We start from the raw sequence: 20,593 nt of genomic DNA, 5'->3' as shown, positions 1-20,593 counted from the left end.
AAGCCGCTGCCACCCCTCTTGCTGGCTGCCGTCGCCGCAGCCTCGTTCTTCCTGCTGTCCACCGCAGCCTCCGTGGACGCCGGTAGTCGCGACGCTGATGACGATGACGCCACCGCTCGTTGCCCAGCTTTCATTTGATTGGCTCCCGCATGGCCCACTGAGGCTGTGGGCACAGCGGACCGCAACTTCGACCGCGCTAGTAGAAGCACAGTGAGGAAGAGCTTCATCAACGCCAGCGCAACGCAGATGCTCCAGTAGCGCTGCCCCATCACGCAGCCGCGCCGTTGGTGCAACGTAGATGTCGCTCCTTTCGTGATGCGGGGTGCAGCGGCCTGTGAGGTTCGCCCGCGGGTTTTGAAGGAGTGCGGCACCGCACAAGAGTTCACCTCTCGCCAAGCACTGATACTGGACGACTCCATCTGCACCGTCTCCGCGGCATCCTCGTCAGAGCACATTAGCATACGTGATCGCCTGCTGCGACGAGCGTTTCGTGGTGGTGGTGATGATGAGGCAGTGACACACACACACACACACACACACACACGCACACGCGGTGGAAGTGAGTTTGAGGAGGGTGTCTGCATGTGCACACTTCCTTTTCGGCGCCAGCGGAGAGGAAGAGAGGTGGTGGTGGTGGTGGACGGATGGCCGAGGGAGCGCTACACGGAGGCCAATGAGTGTCGGCATATTCGCCTCGGTCGACCCGACTTCGGCGGGGCGGTGGGTGTGGCTGTGCCGCTTACACACCGAGTGCCACAAAGGCACGCATAGAGCGCGTCTTTTTACGCAAGAAGATACATGCGCGCATGTGCCTGCCCTTCCAGCTTCCTGTCGCACCTCACCGTCCTGCCAGTTGTGCCCTGCCGCGCCTGGTACACGGGATCGCGGCACGGGCCGTCGGCGGAGTTTTCGCCACATTTTGTGTAACGAGCCGTAGATTACGCATGGCAGGGGAGGCATGCAGCCATAGAAATCCGCGTTGACTACATGAATGTGCGTGTAGCCCTTGCGGTCAGCAGCGATGGCAGAGGCGCCATCCACATGAAAGTGAGCCACAGCCCCAGCAGACAAGAAAGAAAAGGTGCCTCCCATGTGCGGCGCACCAACACGGTAGGCAGGGCTGTGCCTCCATCGCGTGCCCGTCGTGGCACCCTGATTTCCCACTGCTCTGCGGGTGCGTGCTCGTTTCGTACTATCTCACCGTCTCATGCTCCTGCTCGCGGTTAAACACATCAGGGCCACGGGGTCCATCGTCCGCTCGTACCGAGAGCTTGCGCTGCAGAAGGTGAGCCCGCGCGAGAGCCGCGCCGGAGTGAGGAGGCAGTGAAAGGCCCTCTTCAAGGCCAGCGCAGTGGCGCGGTCTTCTGCTGGCGTCATGTTGCAGTCGTCGAATGCGACGCCGTAGACTGTCGAGAAGACGACGACGACGACGAAGGTCTGCATCATGCACCAGCCTGGGCAACAGGGGTTGGCTCTGACGATTTGGACAAGGTTTGAGTGCTCAGCGAGACCCATGCCCGCATCCGCTTCGTCTCCCGGCAGCGGGCGCGGGCGCACTCTTCCGACACCCGCACACCCTCCCGCAGCACCATGATGATTGGACCATCCGCAATCGGCCCATCGGAACTCAGCGGAAGCGGCTCCACGATCTGCACCATCAAGACCACCGGCCGCGTACAGAATACTCCTGCCCGACAGAGTTCCTATCGCGCAAGAGAGGGATCGGCATGTAGTGGCATCTGTGGAGTATCTGGTACCATGATGGACTTGCGCGTGTCCAACTTCCTCTGCAGGGGCTGCTGCACGTGCAGTCGCTGGCGCGAGGGGGAACAGAAGGCAAGCAGCAGCAAGCCGCCAGCAGCCAGCGTCCCAGGCACGTCCTCACCGTTGTGTTCGTGTGCCTGCATGTGCCTATGTGTACGCGCGTGTGTCTCGATTTTGGTTCGCTTCTGTGCCCCGTCGCTGGCTCCTGCACGCACGCGCCACAGTGAGCCGTCAGGCAGGTGGGCGCCGGAAAGGTGGTTGCGACGGTCAACGAGACCGGGGCGAGCGAGAAAGGAGGCGCGTACCAGCGAAATATAGACCGTCGCTTCGTTGCAGGGCATCAGAGAAGGCTGATGCACTGTCGACGCACAGCCGCGCACGCACATGAGTGCGCGAGCGCTCCTTCCGCTGATGCATGGTGTACACTGGCGCATCGTCCAGAAATGAAAGAGATGACGTGCGGCTGCGTGCGCGTGCGCACCTATGCTTGTGAGGATCTTCGTGCGCTGTCGGTAGGCGCGACGGCGTCGCGCGCTTCGCTGTACTCCGGGGTGTCATGGCCATCGGATCTTCCAATGAAGACCATCACATATCTACACTCATGGGTCGACGCCAGAGGGGTCGGGCGACTTCGCTGCTGCCTTTTCATCTGATAACCTCCGCGCTCGGCCTCTTCGCCTCTTCTTGCTTCTTTGGTCTGCACCACACAGACCCCGACGCGCAGAGCAGTTCCGGCGAACTGTGAACCATGGCACTGATAGTGAGCGGCCAGCACCACCACCACCATCGCCCCCCCCCCTCCCCCCGAGCAGAGCCTTCTCAGATCGAGCCAGCCAACCAACCGACCACCAGCGATGCCGCTGCTGCATTTGCCAGAGAGAAAGAGCTGAGCTGCAACTCGCCCACGTCTCCTTTCCGATGATTTGCCGTCAACACTGTCTTGCTTGCCCTTGCCATGGTGACCATCGCGCACACATGTACATCTCGTTAATGATCGGCGAGGAAGTGTGTCGAAACGCCGAACTTGTACACTTGAGAGCGGGTGTAGCCCATGTCTTTGAGGAAGCCGGAGTAGCGATAGAAGGGCCCCTGCCAGTAGCCGTAGTTTCCGAAGGAGCTGACGCGACCACACAGAAACGCCAGCATCGACTGCGGTCCACAGATGAGCAGCTGAGGGCGGTACGTCGGGGGCTGCGACGCAGTGCCACCGCCGACGCCGGCGCCGGCCTCCACAACGCGCACCGGCGGCGGCAGCGCTGCCGCAATCGTTTCAGGGTCGATGTTACCAACGTACATGTTCTGCTCGATCGGCGCGGCGCTCCCCTTTCGGCGCCCACCGGCCAACACGTTGTACGAGACCCGAATACGATTTTTGTTGCGCTCTGCATACGCCTTGAAGAAGGTATCCTTGAACGGAATGCCGGTGGCTGTGTGGTGGCAGTAGAGGAGGCTGAGCGTGGTGTCATCCGCCTTGTTCTTGTCCATGATGTTCATGAGCTGCAGCGCGACGGAGGCGCCGGAGGTGGTGCACACTACGCCGAGCTCCTTGAAGGTGTTCGGCTGGTAGGGGAACTCCCGCATCCATCGCCCGAGATAAACGATGTCGCCCGGTTCGAGGTAGCGCAGGCGAGCAGACATGCGGCCGGGGTCACAGTCCTTGATCGCGAACTCGATGAAGCCGCGTTCGTCGGGGTGGCTGATCGGGGTGTACCACCGGGAGAGCGAGGAGAGCTCGCGCACGTTTCCGCTCATCATCCGAACAGAGCTGACCGGCTCATACCCGGCGTAGTCGTAACTGTTCGGCAAAGCGAAGCGGTACACGAACATGTTGCTGTCCTTCTCCCCGTTCTTCTCCACCAGTGTGATCGGCACCGGCGGCGCACACCAGCACCACCGCTTCGCCAGCGGCCGACGTTGCTGCATGGGCTGCAGCACGAGCTTGTACACCGCGTAGCTCATACCAAACGCTGTGGCGAAGACGACTGCCACGCGGGTCACGTAGCCCTTATTCACGTCGTAAAACATGCCTTGAACGGTGCCCGGGATATCTTGCAGGGTGAAGGACCACCGTCGTGGCGATGCAGCAGGACCGCGTCGCTGCTCGCCGGCCTGCCGCGAATGTGACGCGCCGGCCGCCCCGTCATGTCCGCCGCGCCTTTGATGGTGATACTCAAAGTCCGAAAACGTACTGCCCTCTTCCCCCGGTGCAGGTCGCCGGTGCGACGTGCTGCTCCCCGTCAGCTGCTGTTCCCACGGCTTTGGCGGCATGCGGTGAGGTGGCGGTGGTGGTGGTGGTAGTGGTGGTGGGAAGCCCTCTGGATAGACGGTTACGGAGGCCGCTCATAGATGTGTGCGTGTGTGTGGCCGTGGTGACGGGGTGCGAAGGCGAAGGACGTGTAGAGAGACGCATACACGGTATCACGAGGAAACACATCTGCGGCGGCGAGTGTGGGTGCCACACACCGCAGCACCATCACCGTTCTGGGTAGACGGTTCCGATGCCTCCGTTGCTGTTTGGCACTCTCGAGGAGCGTCGGGGGCGACGATTTCCAGCACTCTCGTGACCGGCCTGCAGGAAACCACTGAAGCCGCGCAGGGAGCATGGGTGCGACAGCGCCGGCGTGTGCGTGTGCGTGTGGGCTGGGATGCACGTCGATGGACAACGTTGAGAATGCGAGTTGGCAGATACACATGTCGAGATAAAGCCGAGAGAAAAAGAACGCAAAGGAAAGAGAAGCACAACACCCGCGGCATGATGTGCACAGGGGCACAGGCGGTTGCCAAGCGACGGCTTCCATGTGCAAGCCCTGCTCACCCTCCTACCCCCTTCAGAGAAAGAGAGAGAGAAGGACAACAGTCGCAGGGAGCGAAGCGGCGCCCCTCTGTATGTGCATGTGTGCGTGCATGTGGGGGTGCATCAGCGAGCACGCAAGACGGTGCTGGAGCTCACTCGTCCCGCTTCCCGCCTTCCGTCTTCTTCAGCTCCGATAAGGGAAGGGAGGCTTGGGGGGGGGGCGGTGCTGCACGTACCGCTACACATGCGTCAGCTTCCCTAGCACGACCTTCGAGCTTGCACGGGGCACCACTTTTACACTCTTTGCCGCCTTCAGCGCCGTCGCCATCGCCTCCTTCAGCGGCGCCTCTTCGGCGTACAACATGCCGCGGTCCTTGAGTGTGCTTACAACAGCCGCGGCGGCGTCGACTCCCTCGCCAATGACCACCACATCGACATCCTTCATCAAAAACCTCGAAGGACGCGGCTGATGGCCGGCGAGCTTGTCGGTCTTCGGCGCCTTGAACAGATGCCCACCGGCGTACGCCTTCGTGGAAACATCCTCCGTGTAGTTGTGTGGCCACTTGAAGCCGTACTCGCTGACGTGGCGGCGGCCGTGGTGGCGGTGTGAGAGGGTATGCGGGAGGCCCATGCGCGTGGGCAAGCTGCGCTGCACCCGCTGCAGGTCCTGCTCCACTATGTCGGTGGGCAGCGGCTTTGCGCCAGTGGCGCACGCCGGCATCGAGACGACATCCCACGCACGGGATACAACGCCGTTGGCGATGCGGTGATGTCGGCTACCGTAGAGCTGCGGCGACGTGCGCAGAGCGTCCGCGTCGGCCTCGTCGCCGGTGATCACCAGCGTCAGCGAGCGCCCATCCTTCGACATGATCGACTCGCCAGGGACGGTGAGGTAGCCTTTCTCGTCGGCGTAGAATCCCCAGCGACCGCACAGCATCGCTGTGCTGTCGAGGAGTGCGTCGCAGCTGGGCTCGCCACCCATGGCGCACTTCATGGGAATGCTGTAAGGCTCTGTTGCGATGAAGCGGTTGTGACTGAGCCCCATATCCTTCGGACGCGGCCCGCCAAACTCCTCGACGATGCGCGGGCTCTCAAAGTCGTAGGAGGGGGCGTGGTAGATGAGCACGCCAGGACGGCGCCACCCCCACTCGTCGATCGGCGACTGCGACAGTCGCTTCACAAGCGTCACCTCCTGCCGCGCCACGTAGTTGAAGGTGCGAATCGCTGCCATGGACGCAAAGTAGGCATGCGTCGGGGTGTCCGTGATGATGCGGTACGGGGTAGCGGTGCCTGGGTCGCTCCCAAAGACGCCGTCTACCAGGTAGAAACGCAGCCCTTGACCGAGGTGGTACTGAAGCTCGCGCAGAATGCGCTTGCCGTGCAGGGCTGAGATCTCCTTCACGTCCTTGTTTGCCGGGTTTTTGATACGGTGATGCTGCTCGTGCTCCTTCGTGTGCGGAAAGCAGAGCCTCTGCACCGGCTTGCTGGTGCTGCGCTTGCCGTAGCGGATCATGACGGCGCCGGTCTTGGGGTCCTTGCGGCCCCACGCACGTCCACGCAGCTCGTAAGGGCGCAGGTTATACTCGCCGATGCCGTACGTGTAGCGCCACACGCCCGACCACATGCCGGCATTCGCGTAATCGCCAACCTGCGACCAGTTAGACGCCAGCGTGCTGGCGTTGGCGTTCCACCACGGCCCAGGGTCTTCGTTCGTCTTCTTGAAGAGCGTCAGCGAGTCGTAGCCCCACTTGTGCATCGTGTGCAGGTAGTTGTCCTCCTCTGCCGCGGCGGCCGCATCTGGCATCACCTCAGCACGGAAGACGGGCTTGCGTCGCTCCTCCTCCGCATCCGGGTTGCAGCATATCTCGTTCAAGATGGAGATCTGGCCTGCAGTTTGACCAGGGATGGGCTTCAGAGTCTCCTGGATGTTGGCGTAGCGCACGCCACGGAGCTGCTGAAGCAGCGGAAACGACGACGGCGCGGCGGCGGCGGCCGTGACGCCAAGCCGAGAAAGACGCATCATCTTCCGCTGCACCCTCGCCGCACGAAAGAGGGGAGGGGCGGACAGAGTGGTTTGGGAGGGGCGGGGTGTAGATGGTGATGAAGACGTGCGGTGATGGACGAGCACCGGGGACGTGCGTGAGCGCCACAACGAATGCGCGCGGGCAGGATGCTCCCTCCTCGCCCCGTGGGCCTACGAGTACTAAGGAGGCCGCTGCTAGTGATGCTACAGCTACAGAACGTAAACAGCGAACGCAGGAAGGGGCAGCGGCAACACGCACACGCACGCGCATGCGCGTGGCCGAAGTCAACCACAGCGGATGAGGGAAGAGAGAGAGAGAGATGACGAGCAGCGCGCCCGTGCCTAAGCTACTGCTAATATGCTAACCACTCTATTCGTTGTGCAAGCGTGTAGGATGCACACGCGAAGGAGTTGCGTTCGTGGACCCGTACGCAGGGTTTGGGTTGGGGTGGGGAGCACGTCGCTCTCCTGTTGTGAGAGACGTAATGGCAACGGCTAAGAGAACTGATTCAGGATCGATAAGTGGGTGCACCACGAATATACGCTAATACGCGCCCTGTGATGTTGCTGTTGTGAGAGCGACCCTTAGTTACCAAGTTCAGAGCGGGTGTGGGTGTGCGGGGGTCGCAAGGGCAACGCGGTACAACGACGCCAAGAGAGGCAGAGAGAAGTGAGAGAGGAAGCACCGCCTTCTTCAATCGACATGACGCTCTTACCGACACGTCTCCGTGTGTGAGAGAGAGAGGGAAGGAGGAGGAATGAGAGGGCGTTCCGCGTTGGCAGCGGAGGGACCCCTGCCGGGTCCTTGGCGCATCGTTGCCATTTGCCGGTGCTCCTTCGATTCTCGCACGAGTGGCACATGCCTTTGAGCATCCACACGGGTCAAGATACACACGTTGCAGGGTCTGCACGCACACAGGCACACACACACACACATACACACAGCTCCCTCCCCCCACACAGAGCCGTAGGCAGAACAAGCGGGTACCGGAGGGAGGAGGGGCGCGTCGGTGCGCGCATGCATGTTCAGGACAGACAGACAACCACCGAGCACAGCAGGATCGAAAAACAGCGCACACAAAGACGACGACGACAGTACAACAGAGTTGACCAGGGGGATCCGATCACCACACATACCGAAGCAAGGAGGGGAGGAGGGAGGGAGAAGTCGGCAATGCGTTAAGTGCATACACATTGCACCACACATCATACACACACACACATATACATACACACATACACCTGTAAGATATATACGGCAGAGTGCAGAGGCACTCTCATGCACACACACACACACACACACACACACACACACATATCCCGCTCTTCCTACACACCGCACGCGGGCGCCGACACGAGCTGGCAGACGGTGGTAAGGTCGAGAGAGATCAATGACACGCGTGCCATTGTTCATACGCATGGAGGAGAAAGGAAGGAAAGAACACAGGGGGAAAGGATACTGTCGGTGGTGGAGTTCGAGGGGCAGCCTTGAGAGAGAAAAATGGATAGCATGGGGCGCTCCCACAGCACCGCCATCACCGCAAACAAGCAAGAAATAAACAAGGAAAGGAGAAGACACACGCACACACACACACACACATACATACATACATACATATATGTATGTATGCATGTGTGCGTAGTAGAGAGGGAGGAGGCAACAACATAGAGAGAAGAAAGGATACACTAGGCACATGAAGGGGTATTATCGAAAGGATGGGCGTTCGCTGGTTGGAAGATGCAAGACGGTGAACACAAGTACACCCGCAGAGGCCCACACACATACACACGCAAGCGGGTGGGGAGCACTGAGAGGAGCGACATGTCACGTAAGCCCTGTAGCCTGGGTCGGCCCTCTCGCCGCTCTCGTGCCCCCACCTGACTGAGCTGGTTCCTCGACTGCTGCACCTCATACAGCGACCGAGGGAGCAGCGGCACTGCCGGCTGCTGAGCGCACTCCCTCAGACCCGCACGCACACTCTCCAGCTCTCCCTTCAACTCAGCCCCTGTTTTTTTTGGGTTCGCGTCGGTTGCAGGATGTTGAGGTCGACGGAAGTGATGCTAAGGCTGAGGACACCTTGGCTGTACTCGCTTGTGCCGCTCTCGTCCCCGCTGCTGCGGCTGCTACCAAGATTCATACTCTCCTCTTCCGCGTCAGCAGCGAGGCTTGCACTGCGCGCCGTTCGACCCCCGGTGCAGGGCTGGTGAGAGGTTTTGCGACGATTGCCGAGGGTTGCGCTTTGCGAGCGTGTGCTGAGCGATGCCGTCCGGCTGCGTCCGCCAGCCCTGACCTCTGCGGCCTCTTGCTCGGCTAGCATCGCGTGCAGCATGTGGCACAGCTCAGCTGAGGAGATCCGCAGCTCTTGACGCGGCTCCATCGTGCGCCGCAGCACGGTGCGCCACTGCTCTGGGAGCGAGGCTGGTATGTCCACTCCCTTCTCGACCGTCTGCGAGATCTGGAGCATGGATGTGAAGGGCACGTGGCCGATGAGCAATGTGTAGAAGGTGACCCCTAGCGCCCAGACGTCGAGGGCAAACGGGTCGATCGCGCGTGAGTCGCGCTGCTCCTCGCACGAGGGGCTCGCCGTCATGCTGCTGCTCTCGTCAGCATCAGTGCTGCTCCTCCGCCGTGTGCGCCGACCTGAGGCTCGCTCCGCATCCTCGTCTCTGTCTTCGTCGTCGATGCCGGCGTAGATTTCAGGAGCCATGAACAGTGGTGTGCCTTGATAGGCGAGCGTGGCGGCGGTTGGTTGGCCTGCCTTCGCGTTCATGAGCTCTGCGACCCCGAAGTCGGCGAGAAAGGCGTGTCCGTCGCGGTTAACGAGGATATTCTCGGGCTTGATATCACGGTGCACAATATGCTGCTCATGAAGGTACACGAGGCCGTCACTGACTTGCGCGGCGATCGGCAGAACGGTCCACGGCTGCAACGGAGCTCGAATACGTCCAGTCGAGTCGAGCTGCGCGACAGCGCCGTTATCGACGTACTGTAGGACCAGGAAGAGGGAGTTCGCCTTGGGGTCGTTGATGACCTCGTAAAGACGAACAATGTTGGGGTGGTTGAGGTCCTTCATAACCTCGTCCTCGCGCTGCAGGTTACGCGTCTTGTCCGCCACCGTCGTGAACGGGGTCGACGGTGTCTGGCGGTGCTTGCTCCGCCTCTGAGTCGAAGAGGACGATGACTTGAAGTTCTGCATGGTTTCGGGTGTCGTTGTAGCCAGCGCAGCCGCTGCTCTTCCACCACTAAAGGCTCCGCCGCCGCTGTGCTGCCCGAGCACGGACGTGGACGTGGAAGCTGACACGCGGTGCTGCAACCGGTGCTTCTCTTTCGGCTTTAGAATGATCTTGATGGCAACACTCTTGTTCATGCTCGTGCTGAACGCCAGAACAACGCGCCCTGTGGAGCCACTGCCGATCTCGTGCAGTAGAATGTAGTCGTTGAGGTACTGGGCACCGTCGAACGTCTTCGCCAGCAAGGCGGTGGTGTAAAACTGCGCCGTTGTTGTCGTCGCTGTCGAGCTCTCGTCCAGCGGCGACGGCCCCAGCGGTAGAAGGCCCGCTTCGTTCGGCTTGAGGTTCGGGGCCGACGCCATCGTCTTGACCAGCGCGAGAGATCCGCTCGTGTGCACACCATCACCGCCTTCGACCGTGCTGCGTCCGCTCGCTTCTGGGGGCGCCTTATCGGCCGGGTACGAGCTGCTTCGATTTTTCCTTGTCGGTGCCTGCGCCGGGTACGAAAAGCCGTCGTTGCCTGCCGGCACTGCGTGTACGCCTGCTGCCGCTCTAGTCGCTGCCGATGATGACACCGATGCCGTGGGCATCTGCTTTGTCACTGCAGCTACAGGGGGCTGCACAGACATCTTTGAGACAAGTGAGGATGAAAGCTGCAGGCTTGTCGACACTGATGGCACCGATGTGGCCGCCGCGACTGGCATGGTGGTATGAGTTGGTGAAGGCGGCGACCGCAGCGATCTGCGGCCCTGCTGCCGCCGATCGACACCAGTGCTGAAGCCACGGAAGATCGCGTCCAGTGCTGGAACATCGTAGGACCGGCCCAGCATCTGGTGAAAGGACGGCATCGGCGACAGCAGCGGCGAGTCTACTGTCGAGGTCGAGAGCTGGTCAGCATACCTGTGGATGCCGACGTCGAAACACTCGCTCGCTCCGCCGCTGTTGTGCCGCCATGCAGTGTGTTGTCGCTCGGCGGAGAAGAGAGAGGGAAAGTCTAGGTGGGCGCTGCAGGTGGGGCTGCCCTTCCGCCACACTGCGTCGTTCTCGCCGCCGCCGGCGGCCACCTTTTTGTGGCGATCATCACTGCCGCGTTTCGTGCGGCCTCGCGATGGGATGGCCAGAGAGAATGGAGATGAGGACGATGGCGCCGTTTTCCGCTCGACGTCAGGCGGATTGGAGAGGCGCCTGGCTGAGTTGAGAGCAGGCAGCGGCACGTGCGAGTGCAGCATCCACGCTGCCATGGACGAGCGCGTCTCAACGGACGACCCGGTACCAAGTGTGGTGGCAGGCTGCGAAGCCGTCTCTGTCGGCTCACACCCGGTCGCGACACCGAAGGCCATCTCCGGCAGCGCCCGTGAATGCTGCGGAGAGGCGAAGGACGCGATGGATGACGCGGGCGCCACACGCGTGATTTGGGTTGATGAACGGAGCATCGGCCCGCGCAGCGAGCTCAATGAGGTCTGCGCGGCGGCGCTCTCTTCATTGAGTGCGCCGCCGCCGCAACCGCCATCATCTCTGCTGCCAACGAAGCGCGTGGTGCTGCTCGCCATGCTCGTCAGGCGCCGCCTAATCGCCATGGACTTTTGGTACATCTTCATTGCCTTGTCGAACTTGCCTGCCCCACCACTCGCACGCGCACGGCCTTCCAGGGTGCCACTTCCGCTGTTGTTGCATTCTGCCTCGCTGGTGCTCATGGCAAAGTGCAAGTTCTCAAGTGTTCGGCCGTCTCCCAGCATCGGCTGCACCGCCGTGGGTGCACGAGGCAGCCGTAAAAGAGACTTGAGCGTGCTTGCGCGGCTGTGTAGGTGGGTGGCGTGATCGTTTTCACACCCTGGCTCCGCCGTGTTTGCCGCGACACCCTCTCCAGGAAGCCGCCCTTGAGTTGCAGCCGCGCCAGGCGTAGCAGGCGATCCCTGTCAAGCGCGATACGCAGGCGAGAGCGCGCGCGCTCTCCCTCCTCAGAAACCAGGCGAAACGCCGTTTTACCTATACACAGGCATGCACACGTGCCGTGTGCGTGCAGGGGAGGGGGGAGGGGGAGGGGATCAGGCAAGTGTAGGTCTCAGTGTGGAAGGGCGGAGTGCCAAAGCAGATGACGAAAGAAAACCGAAACGAAACAGAGGCGGACCGCGACTGAGGACGCGCCAGCGAGGTGTGGCTGGATGCGTCGTCCCGAGACGCAGCAGTTAGCGAAGTGGCGACACGCAGACAGAGGGGTGGGCTGGTGTGGGGTGTGGGGTGTGGGGAAGGGGAGAAGAGGAAGGAAAGAGGCAGGAAGTGTATGTGTGTATGCATGTATGTATGTATATGTGTATGTATGTAAGAGAAAGAGAGAGAGAGAGAGAGCGTCACTGCACAGGAGAGGAGAGGACCGGGCCACACGCCAAGGAGGATGTGCGCAGGTCCCATTTCGGACATACAAGGAGGGGGTGGTGCCAGCGGTGAGGTGGGGCTGCGCCCGCAGCGTTTCAGCCCGCCCGGCGCCGCGAAGGCCCACTCCAACAAGTGCCAGCAGTGCACGGGGCTCACCTCGCTCAGGCAAAGAGGCGCCTGCTCAGGAGGCGAAGAAAATGGAGCGAGGACCGTACATAATCCAGAAGCGCCGCCGCCGCTCCTTCGAGTTGATGCCGCTGCTGCCCAAGACGGCGTGGGGCCCACTTCACCTTCGGTTTCTCTGCTGACAGACGCGCCCGCACGACAGAACTTCGTGAACCAAGACATACGTGCACTCGTGAAGAACAGACGAGGCCTCCAAGAAACTCCGCCACCTCAACACACGCCGCTCTCTCACTTCGCTTTATCGCCCGACACTCTCGGGGAAGGGTGCCCCCTGTTCCACTGCTACGGCTTCGACCCATCTGCACACCTCGCGGCATCGTGCACACGTGTTCGACAGTGCCGGAAGGGAGGAGCAGAAGAGAGAAGGTGCCGGCACCGGTGCACGGGAGTGGGGTGGAAACCGAGAAGAAAAGATATATAACAGCTAGCGCCGCCTCAGCGACGTTCATAAACACATACATACACACGGCAGGCGCAGGCTATCCTCAGAGGTGCGAGAGTCGGTGAGGGGGAGATGCTACTCCTGCTCTGCCTGTCGCTTCTTCTTCGCCGCCTCCTCTTCCCTTTCCTTCTCCACCTCCACGACAAACTTCTGCAGCTCTTCCTCGGTCAGGTAGCGCTCCTCCTTGTACTGCAGCACAAGTAGCTCGATGTTGCGCGAGCCGCTCTCCACCACCTCCAGCAGCGACTTGATCGCGAAGTGCACACACTCGTCGCGCAACATGCCATCCTTGTAGTTCTTCTCCATGTACTCAATCACCGTCTGGTCGTGGCGGCCGATGGCGACGGCACGCCAGGCAGAGCACATGCCAGATGGGTCTGTCTTCCATAGGTGTGGCTTGCCGTCCTCGTTGAACCCCCCAATCACCGTGGCCACGCCGAACGGGCGGCTTCCGCCGCTCTGCGTCGACTTCTGCTGCACCCCCGCCACGTAGCGCACGAGCATGCCCACGTCGATGGTATCCTCATAGTTGAGCGAGAAGCGCTGGCACTCGAGCTGCGCCTTGTTGATGAGCACGCGCGCGTCGGCGGAAAGGCCGGCGAAGGCGAGGTAGATGTGCGCATCCACTTTGTAGATCTTACGGATAGTGCGGCTGTCCTGCAGCTTGACAGCAGACTTCTTCTCCACCGCGATCACAACGCAGTCGCTACCGAGCACGCCGACCGCCGCCAAGCCCTTCTTCACGGCCTCCTGAGCGTACTCGACCTGGAAGAGATGCCCGTCCGGGGAGAAGACCGTGATGGCGCGATCGTAGCTCATCTTGAGGCGTTTCTCTGTCTAAGGAGAGATGGAAAGTGCTGCTCACGGTGCGTCTAGCTACAGTACTCGGCGTGTGGGCGAGTAGGCAGCGTTGGCAGTCCGATGAATGGCGGAAGTACAGTGGGGCTGTGTCGCTGTAAGGGAGGAGGAGGGAGACGTGCGTGTGTATGTGCGCGGTTCTGCTTGTTTAGAAGGTGCTCTGTGGCGGAGGGGGAGGGGTGTGTGGTGTTGATCGCTCCACCGCGGCACACTCAGTAACAGCCAACGGACGACACTAGTACGCGCACACAGGCACGGTTGCACGGCGTATGTTCTCTTTCACGGGCCGTTAAGCGAAGGGAAGCAGTCGGACTGGAAGGCGGCAGGGGCGGTAACTCTCTGATTGTTTGTGCGGTGTGGCTCACGAAGGGGCGGCAGCGGCGGTGGTGGTTTGTGGAAGTGGTAGCGGCAAGTGAGATTACATGTGGTAAGGGTGGAGGGTGGGGCGGAGGGAAAAGGGTGGGGGGGGGGGAAGGCATAGCGCACGCAGTCGTTCCCATGCGTGCACTGGCGCGGAAAAGACCACGACAGCCCACGGTGGATGGCTAACATCCATGTGGACCGCATTCACTCGTACATCAGAAAGAGTGTACGATGCGCGGCAGCGGCAGCTCGGCACGCACGGCCAGCAGACCGCTACGGTGCGTGTACGGTTTACGCAGATATACCTCTGTGTTCCCGTTGAGGAACCTCGTGGCTCCGTGACGGAGACAGCGAGTGCCACTCAATAGTAGCGGTAGATGCACGAGAGGGCACGACATCATGCTCGTGCAACCACGCGAGTGTAGGAGAGTGAGATCGCGCGCGGCAAACGCGGCACAGTTCAGGCAAGGGGGAGGGGGCGGGGTCGCCACACATCCCGGACGATAAGGATGCCAAGGGGCTCGAGGTCTTCACACATGTACGCGCACGTCCCCGTTATAGATACAAGAAGGATGGCACCTCCGTGTAGTCCCACGGGTCCAGGGACACCAGAGACAGCCCTTCTTCGACTTGTGTGTTCGGCGCCAGCGGCACCGCTGACCCAGGACTCCCGTCGTCGCCGTCGATTTCCTCTACGCAGAGAGGAAGCCCTGACACGCGGGAAGGGTCATCTGAGCATGACAGGGGCGTCGGAACCCGTAGCCGAAGGCCTACGGCGAACGGCGCACACAGCGGAGACTTCAGAACCTCGAGTTGCCACCTGAGCCGCAGTGCCTCCCTGTCGCCCTCGGGGCCGCCGGCGGCAAAGGGCCTGCTTGGGGAGGGTCTGCTGCCGGCAGACCGCACACCGGCTCGCAGCTGCAGCCGCACGTTCACATTGTGGAAGAATAGCCGACCAAGCTGTCCCACGTCCTCGGAGCTGAAATCGCTACGGCAGGCATGAGGACCGACGACACCTGCGCCTCCACTTGCATGTCTGCTACAACCGCTGCCCCACGCCTCGCTGTCGTCCTCGTCCTCGTTGCTGCCCTCCTCGTACACGCCACGGTTGGTGTGCGAAATGCTAGATCGCCCGAACGCGGGCCAGGGATGGCGCTGCTGTTGCGTGATGACGAGGACTGCCAGTCGCTGTTCCTCTGCTAGCCGCTTCAGCGACTGGAGTGTCGTAGCGAGTGCCTCATGCCGCTGCAGTGCGTCGTCGTCTTCGCAGCGGAAGCTGCGCCGCATGAGGTCGGTGATGCTATCCAGCACAATCAGCCCAACGGTGGAGAGCGGAGACGCAGAGCCCTCTGTGCCGTGCCAGCGGTCCAGCAGCTGCTGGAGGCCATCGAGGTTTGAGAGACAGGCGACATGCACAGCATCGGCCAAGGACGGCAACTCAGTTGCATCTGCCTCTTCATGAGCTGTGGTCAGCACGGCAGAGTGGACGGCGCTGCCGGACTGCAGCCACACACAGTCGTGCGCCGTTCCACACAATCTGGCATGACGGAGGCAGCTGCGGCACCACGCAGCTGCGAGCGTTGTTTTGCCAGTGCCCGGGAGCCCGGTCAGCTCCGTTACCCATCCGCGCCGCAGCACACCCAGTAGCGCCGAGTCCAGCGAGCGAAGACCGGTGGGGATGACGAGGTGCGAGGATGAAGCCGCCACGACCGCCGCAGCGGCAGTCGCCGCTGTCGACACACGACCATGAGCGTCTCTGCCACTGCCTGCCAAAGGGTGGGGAGGAGTGGGCCGGCAGCAGCTGCGGAGGAGGTCAGCCGCTGTGCAGGGTCGGTGCGGGGAGTGGAGTGTGTCTCCTTCCAGCGTTGTCTCCGTCGTGTCTTGAGGGTCCCGGTGGCCACTTGCTGATGTTGCGGTGATCGTGTACGTTCTGTGATATAGGGGGCTCTGCTGCTGGCTGAGCTGCGTTCTCCAGGTCCACACCTGTGCCAGCGAGGCGTGGTGCCGCGCACACAGCTCTGCGTCTGGCGTCACGAAGAAAGCCTTGTTGTCCGGCATACGGCGGTGAAACGCGTGTGCTTCACTCTTGACCGGCAGTGCATCTGTGCTGGACGTCATCATCGACACGGATGTGCCTCGGGGGCCCGCAGTGCCAACGGCGTCGCTCACGGCCGTCAAGGATGGCGGGCCCGCTGCTGCGCTCTCTACTGCTCCGCGTTGACTGGGGAGGCCCTGTTCGGTCACAGCAGCGAGAGGCGTCGCCTCACGCAGGCTGCCATACGCGCTGTGTAGCGCGTAGAACTGCGACTTGTTCATGCAAGTACCACTTACTGTGTCACCAAGACATCCGCGCAGGCGTGCGTGTGCTTGTATATGCGGCAGGGGGCCGACGCAGAGGGGCGGCGAGGACTGAGGGGAGACACACGCACACGGACACAGAATGCGGTGAGCAAGAAACGAGCAGTGGAGGGAAGGGGAGAATTCACAGGCGGTCATGGGCGTTTGTGTGTCTGCCAGGGCAGCCGTTGAGACGCCTGTGCCACGGCTGCACGTAGCAGCCGCTCCATGCTCGTCTTTCCGCTGCAGCACTCGTGGGTGCGCCGCTGCTGGGCAGCGACTCTTGGCCGGACAGAGTCTCCGAAGAGGCGGTCAGAAAGCGAGCGAATACATGGTGCATAGCTTGTACAGCTTCCGCGACTGTGATGCCATCACATTATTTTCTTTTGTTTTTCCGTGTGCCCTCTGCTCTACCTCCACACAGCTCAATGCCTGCGCATCGCTTCGTGCGCCGCGTTCATGGCCTTTGCCAGATCCACGTCCGCCTGCGTCACCTTGTTGCCGGCGTCGTGCGTCGTCAGCTGCACGTGCAGGCGGTTGTATATGTTTGACCAGCACGGATGATGCTGCATCTTTTCACAAACCGGCGCGACCATGTTCATGTAGCGCATCGCCTCCGTGAAGTCGGCAAAGACGTAGTCCCGCTCGATGGCGTTTTGGTTGTTGCCGTTCACCCTCCAACCCGGCAGCGACTGAAGCGCCTGGGTGACCGCCGGTGCCGAGAGGGCCTTGGGTGCGCAGAGAGGAGCGGTTCGACGCATTGCTGTTGTGCTGGTTATGGTGCGTAGCTAGGAGGAGGAGGAACAGAGATAGAGAGAGAGAGAGCAAGCGAGCGTCACGGGTGGTGGTTTGTGTGTGCGTGCGTGTGTGTGTGTGTGTGAGTGGTCGGCGTGTCGGCAGATGGGGAAGGGGGAGCGAAGGCTGGAAGAGGGGCACAGGGGAGCGACCACGCCAGCACTGAGAGACCTTTGATGCACAACTGAGTATATGCGTGAACACGAGTATGTGCGCCGGCATGGGTAACGCGTGCGACGGAGCAAGGGAAGGCAGCGGAAGCTGGGTCGTCGCCGGCGACGTTAGTGGCGACCACGTACGACCGTTCAGTCGAGGTTGTGAAGGTGATGAGAGCGGCGCAGTGCGTGTGTAGGCTGCCCCTTTCCTTTCCGCTTGTATCATCTCCTGTGCAAGGTGGTAACGTGAGGGAGAAGAACACGAGGGCCTAGCAGCAGCAGCATCAGCAACACCGGCGACGGCCGCCGCGCACTCCCATCAGGAAGTGCGGCATTCTCCTTTCCACTGATCAGCAAACAAATTCGAAACACGTGCACACGCAGTGCGAACACTATGGCACGATCTCTGTCTCCAAAGGAGCATGTTGGCGCGCAGGAGGCCCTAAAGCACTATCTGTCCATCAAGCGCCGCCGCCGCTGCTGCTGCCTCGGGAGACTCACGTCTCGCTCATCTTGGCCTCGATGATGCTCCGCTCTGCCTTGAGGTCGCTCAGCTGCTGGCGCAGTTCGCACCGCTCTTCCTCCAGCTCTTGGATGCGCTGGTCAACGTACTGAAGGAGGCTCTGGCGTTGCTCGTCGTCTGCAAGGTGGTCGGTTGTCGGCAGAGGCTGCGACTCCGAAGAGCTCGACGCTGAGCGCGACATGCCAAAACTACGTTGCGCAGATGCGGCGCTTCTGTGGTGCCCCACTCTCGTTTTCGTTGCGCCTCTACGCGTGCGTCGTGTTCCGAACTCCTGCAGCCGTTGGTGAGTATTGTGACTGCAGCCAAGAGCGTGGGAGGGGACGGTGTTGGGTCGCAGGGGTAAGGTGAAGAGAGTCGGAAAAGGAGAGGGAGAGTGATGGGGGCTTCGTGGCGCCTGGCCGAGGGCCAGACAAAGCACCCGCACGTGGACTTTCGGGCGCCTACCACTGACAATACACGGGCGCCATCGCACACCCTTCACATGCCTCCATGAGCGCGTCTGTGCGGTCGCGCCAGATGGTGGTGTTGGGAGAGGCGGGCGGCACTGACACGCCTCGCTTACTTCTTCACGGCGCTCTTGTACTTCAACGAAAATTTTCTTTCTGCACTTGCCGTAGAGAGGTGCCGCCCATCGACGATAAAACGCCGGTGGCCAAGCGGGAGGGGCATCGACATCCGCAACGTCACCACTGCTGCGGTAGCCGTTGACGAAAGACGCGCATGCACCCCCCCCAACCCCCAAACGTGGCAGTTTCCTTACCTCCTCGCCTCGCTAAAGCGGTGTGCAGCGCTGCGCACGCCTTGGCGTCAACAGTGACGGCTGGGATGGGCAAGACGGGAGGGGGGGGGGCGTCATCTCGATCGGGAGCGCGAGGTTGCCTCTTGCGTCGTTTCGCTCTAACCAAGCGATGATGCCTGTGCCATTGAACAGGGCCTCAGCGCAGAGAACCTGGTTCATCAGTGGACAGGTTGCAGAGCTTCGGAAGAGTGCAGCGTTGCCTCCCACGGTGCTGTTGCCGATGGAACAAGTTTGCGTCACTGGGTGCACAAGAGGCGTGTGTGCGTCGAGGTTCAGCGTCTCCGTGACACTGACGCACAGAGCTGCTTAGAGCCCGTGTTACCGTTCCACTGAGCTCCCGATCGAGCTACATGGACGGCCTGCACGGTGTCCAACAACTGCCCTTAACCACCTCTTGCAGCACCCGCGCTGCACAGAATGTGCAGTCTCGGCGCTGGAGAAGACTTCGCGTTTGCCAGCCGCGGAAACGACGCGAGCGCGTGACTGCCGTCTGACACTGCCGCTGCTGCGGCACCACAGCGCGACATGACGCAGCTGAGCGCTAAGGGAGTCGATACCGGTGTTGCTGCGATCCTGCCCGATGTGCGCGCAGACGTGTACGTGCTTGTTCACGAGAGAGGGCGACCGCGGGGCTGGATTTACGTAGAACTCTTTCAGCCAAGGCAACGAGGGGCGGGCGGGGGGGGGCAGCAGGGCTGCGAGCGATGGAGAGAGAGAGAGCGGGAGTGACAGGGTGGGAGCGCCGCGGATGGGATCGAGGGCGCGGAGAAACAACGATACACGGGGGGGGGCGGAAAACAAAAAGTATGCACACAAATGGAAAAGCAGAAGTACCGAAGTCCAGTGCAGCGGCACTTGAGCTCTTGGCAGAGATCGGCGGAGAGTGTGGATGGTAGTGGTGGTGGCTCAAGGAGGAGAAGCGACACAGTTGCGTGCCTCCGTACGCGGGAGTCGTTGGAGTGACGGCGCTTGGCTGAAGGTAAGGGCTGTGCCCATCGGTAGCGGAGAGAGGAGCCGGCGGGGGCTGAGAGACCGAGGAAGCAAAGGATGGGATGGCAAAGGTTTTCACATGACGGGCGAAGAGAGGTGGGTGGGAGTTGGCGTGGTAGTCCACGAGGTGCCACGGCACTGCTTGAACCGCGATGCCGTTGAGACCACTCGCGGCTGTCACTCCCTACTCCTATGCACACGTGCGTCGCGATTCACACCCACACAAGCATCGGCGACCCGACGAGGAGGGGGGGGGGCGAGAGAGGCGCAACTGCTGCGACCGCTGCAAGCATCGCAACATCTTCGCAGACGCGCTCACATGCTTGTCTTGGTGGCCAGGTGGGCCCAAACGATGGTTACTGCACGCTGAGAAAGGAGGGTAAGGAAAGGACCACAGGAAGTGAGAACACACACACACACACACACACACAAACACACACACTGAGGCCCTCGTGCCCCATCAAGAGCCGAGGGTCTCGTGAGGACTCGGCCAGCGGTGATGATGCGTGCGTGCATCCGGGACCCGTCGCTGTGCACCGGCAAAGCGAAAGCCAGTTGACATCCGCTTCATACAGAGAGAGAGAGAGAGGACACAAAGGATGCACGAGGGCACCCTCCCAAAACGGTTTGTGCCCATCAACAAGGCACCGCGCATGCCAACCAACACTGCCTTGCGGCTGAGCGTGTCCATACCGCCATCCAACGTGAGCTGAACGCCACGTGACCCCAGCCCCTCACACAGGCGCCCATCGCGTCGTGTAAAGCAACGCCATCCAGGTCCTGACCGCCCATACACCAGCAGCGATACATCGCTCTCACTTCGCTGCGTCGTGGGCGCTTGACCCTGCCGCTACCGGAAGAGGACCGGCATGGGCAGGTATTGGGGGGAAGGGGCCTGCTTGTCCCCTTCACACACACACAGAGTGGGGTCACTGAGCCCTGATACGGCGCGCTGAGATG

At 61.5% G+C, this 20,593-nt stretch overlaps 6 protein-coding genes across 6 annotated transcripts; all 6 read right to left on the bottom strand.

The window, feature by feature from the left end:
• Positions 1 to 2,751: 2,751 nt before the first annotated feature.
• On the bottom strand, positions 2,752 to 3,789 carry LMJF_11_0270 (NADH-cytochrome b5 reductase-like protein; the record flags this gene model as incomplete). The annotated part of the gene is made up of 1 exon (XM_001681443.1): positions 2,752 to 3,789. One exon carries the CDS (start codon positions 3,787 to 3,789, stop codon positions 2,752 to 2,754), a length of 1,038 nt encoding a protein of 345 aa, XP_001681495.1.
• Positions 3,790 to 4,796: 1,007 nt separating this feature from the next.
• Positions 4,797 to 6,581, bottom strand: LMJF_11_0260 (conserved hypothetical protein; the record flags this gene model as incomplete). The annotated part of the gene is made up of 1 exon (XM_001681442.1): positions 4,797 to 6,581. One exon carries the CDS (start codon positions 6,579 to 6,581, stop codon positions 4,797 to 4,799), a length of 1,785 nt encoding a protein of 594 aa, XP_001681494.1.
• Positions 6,582 to 8,575: 1,994 nt separating this feature from the next.
• Positions 8,576 to 11,548, bottom strand: LMJF_11_0250 (putative serine/threonine protein kinase; the record flags this gene model as incomplete). Its single annotated transcript, XM_001681441.1, has 1 exon — positions 8,576 to 11,548. One exon carries the CDS (start codon positions 11,546 to 11,548, stop codon positions 8,576 to 8,578), a length of 2,973 nt encoding a protein of 990 aa, XP_001681493.1.
• Positions 11,549 to 12,888: 1,340 nt separating this feature from the next.
• On the bottom strand, positions 12,889 to 13,632 carry LMJF_11_0240 (putative proteasome alpha 7 subunit; the record flags this gene model as incomplete). Its single annotated transcript, XM_001681440.1, has 1 exon — positions 12,889 to 13,632. One exon carries the CDS (start codon positions 13,630 to 13,632, stop codon positions 12,889 to 12,891), a length of 744 nt encoding a protein of 247 aa, XP_001681492.1.
• A 957-nt stretch (positions 13,633 to 14,589) lies between these two features.
• Positions 14,590 to 16,155, bottom strand: LMJF_11_0230 (conserved hypothetical protein; the record flags this gene model as incomplete). The annotated part of the gene is made up of 1 exon (XM_001681439.1): positions 14,590 to 16,155. One exon carries the CDS (start codon positions 16,153 to 16,155, stop codon positions 14,590 to 14,592), a length of 1,566 nt encoding a protein of 521 aa, XP_001681491.1.
• Positions 16,156 to 16,796: 641 nt separating this feature from the next.
• On the bottom strand, positions 16,797 to 17,132 carry LMJF_11_0220 (putative opterin-4-alpha-carbinolamine dehydratase; the record flags this gene model as incomplete). The annotated part of the gene is made up of 1 exon (XM_001681438.1): positions 16,797 to 17,132. One exon carries the CDS (start codon positions 17,130 to 17,132, stop codon positions 16,797 to 16,799), a length of 336 nt encoding a protein of 111 aa, XP_001681490.1.
• Positions 17,133 to 20,593: the final 3,461 nt, after the last annotated feature.

This window comes from Leishmania major, chromosome 11 (genome assembly GCF_000002725.2).
Source record: "Leishmania major strain Friedlin complete genome, chromosome 11".
Lineage (NCBI taxonomy): Eukaryota > Euglenozoa > Kinetoplastea > Trypanosomatida > Trypanosomatidae > Leishmania > Leishmania major.
The sequence above is the reverse complement of the archived record's forward strand: the minus strand, read 5'-3'. Positions and strand labels throughout refer to the sequence as shown.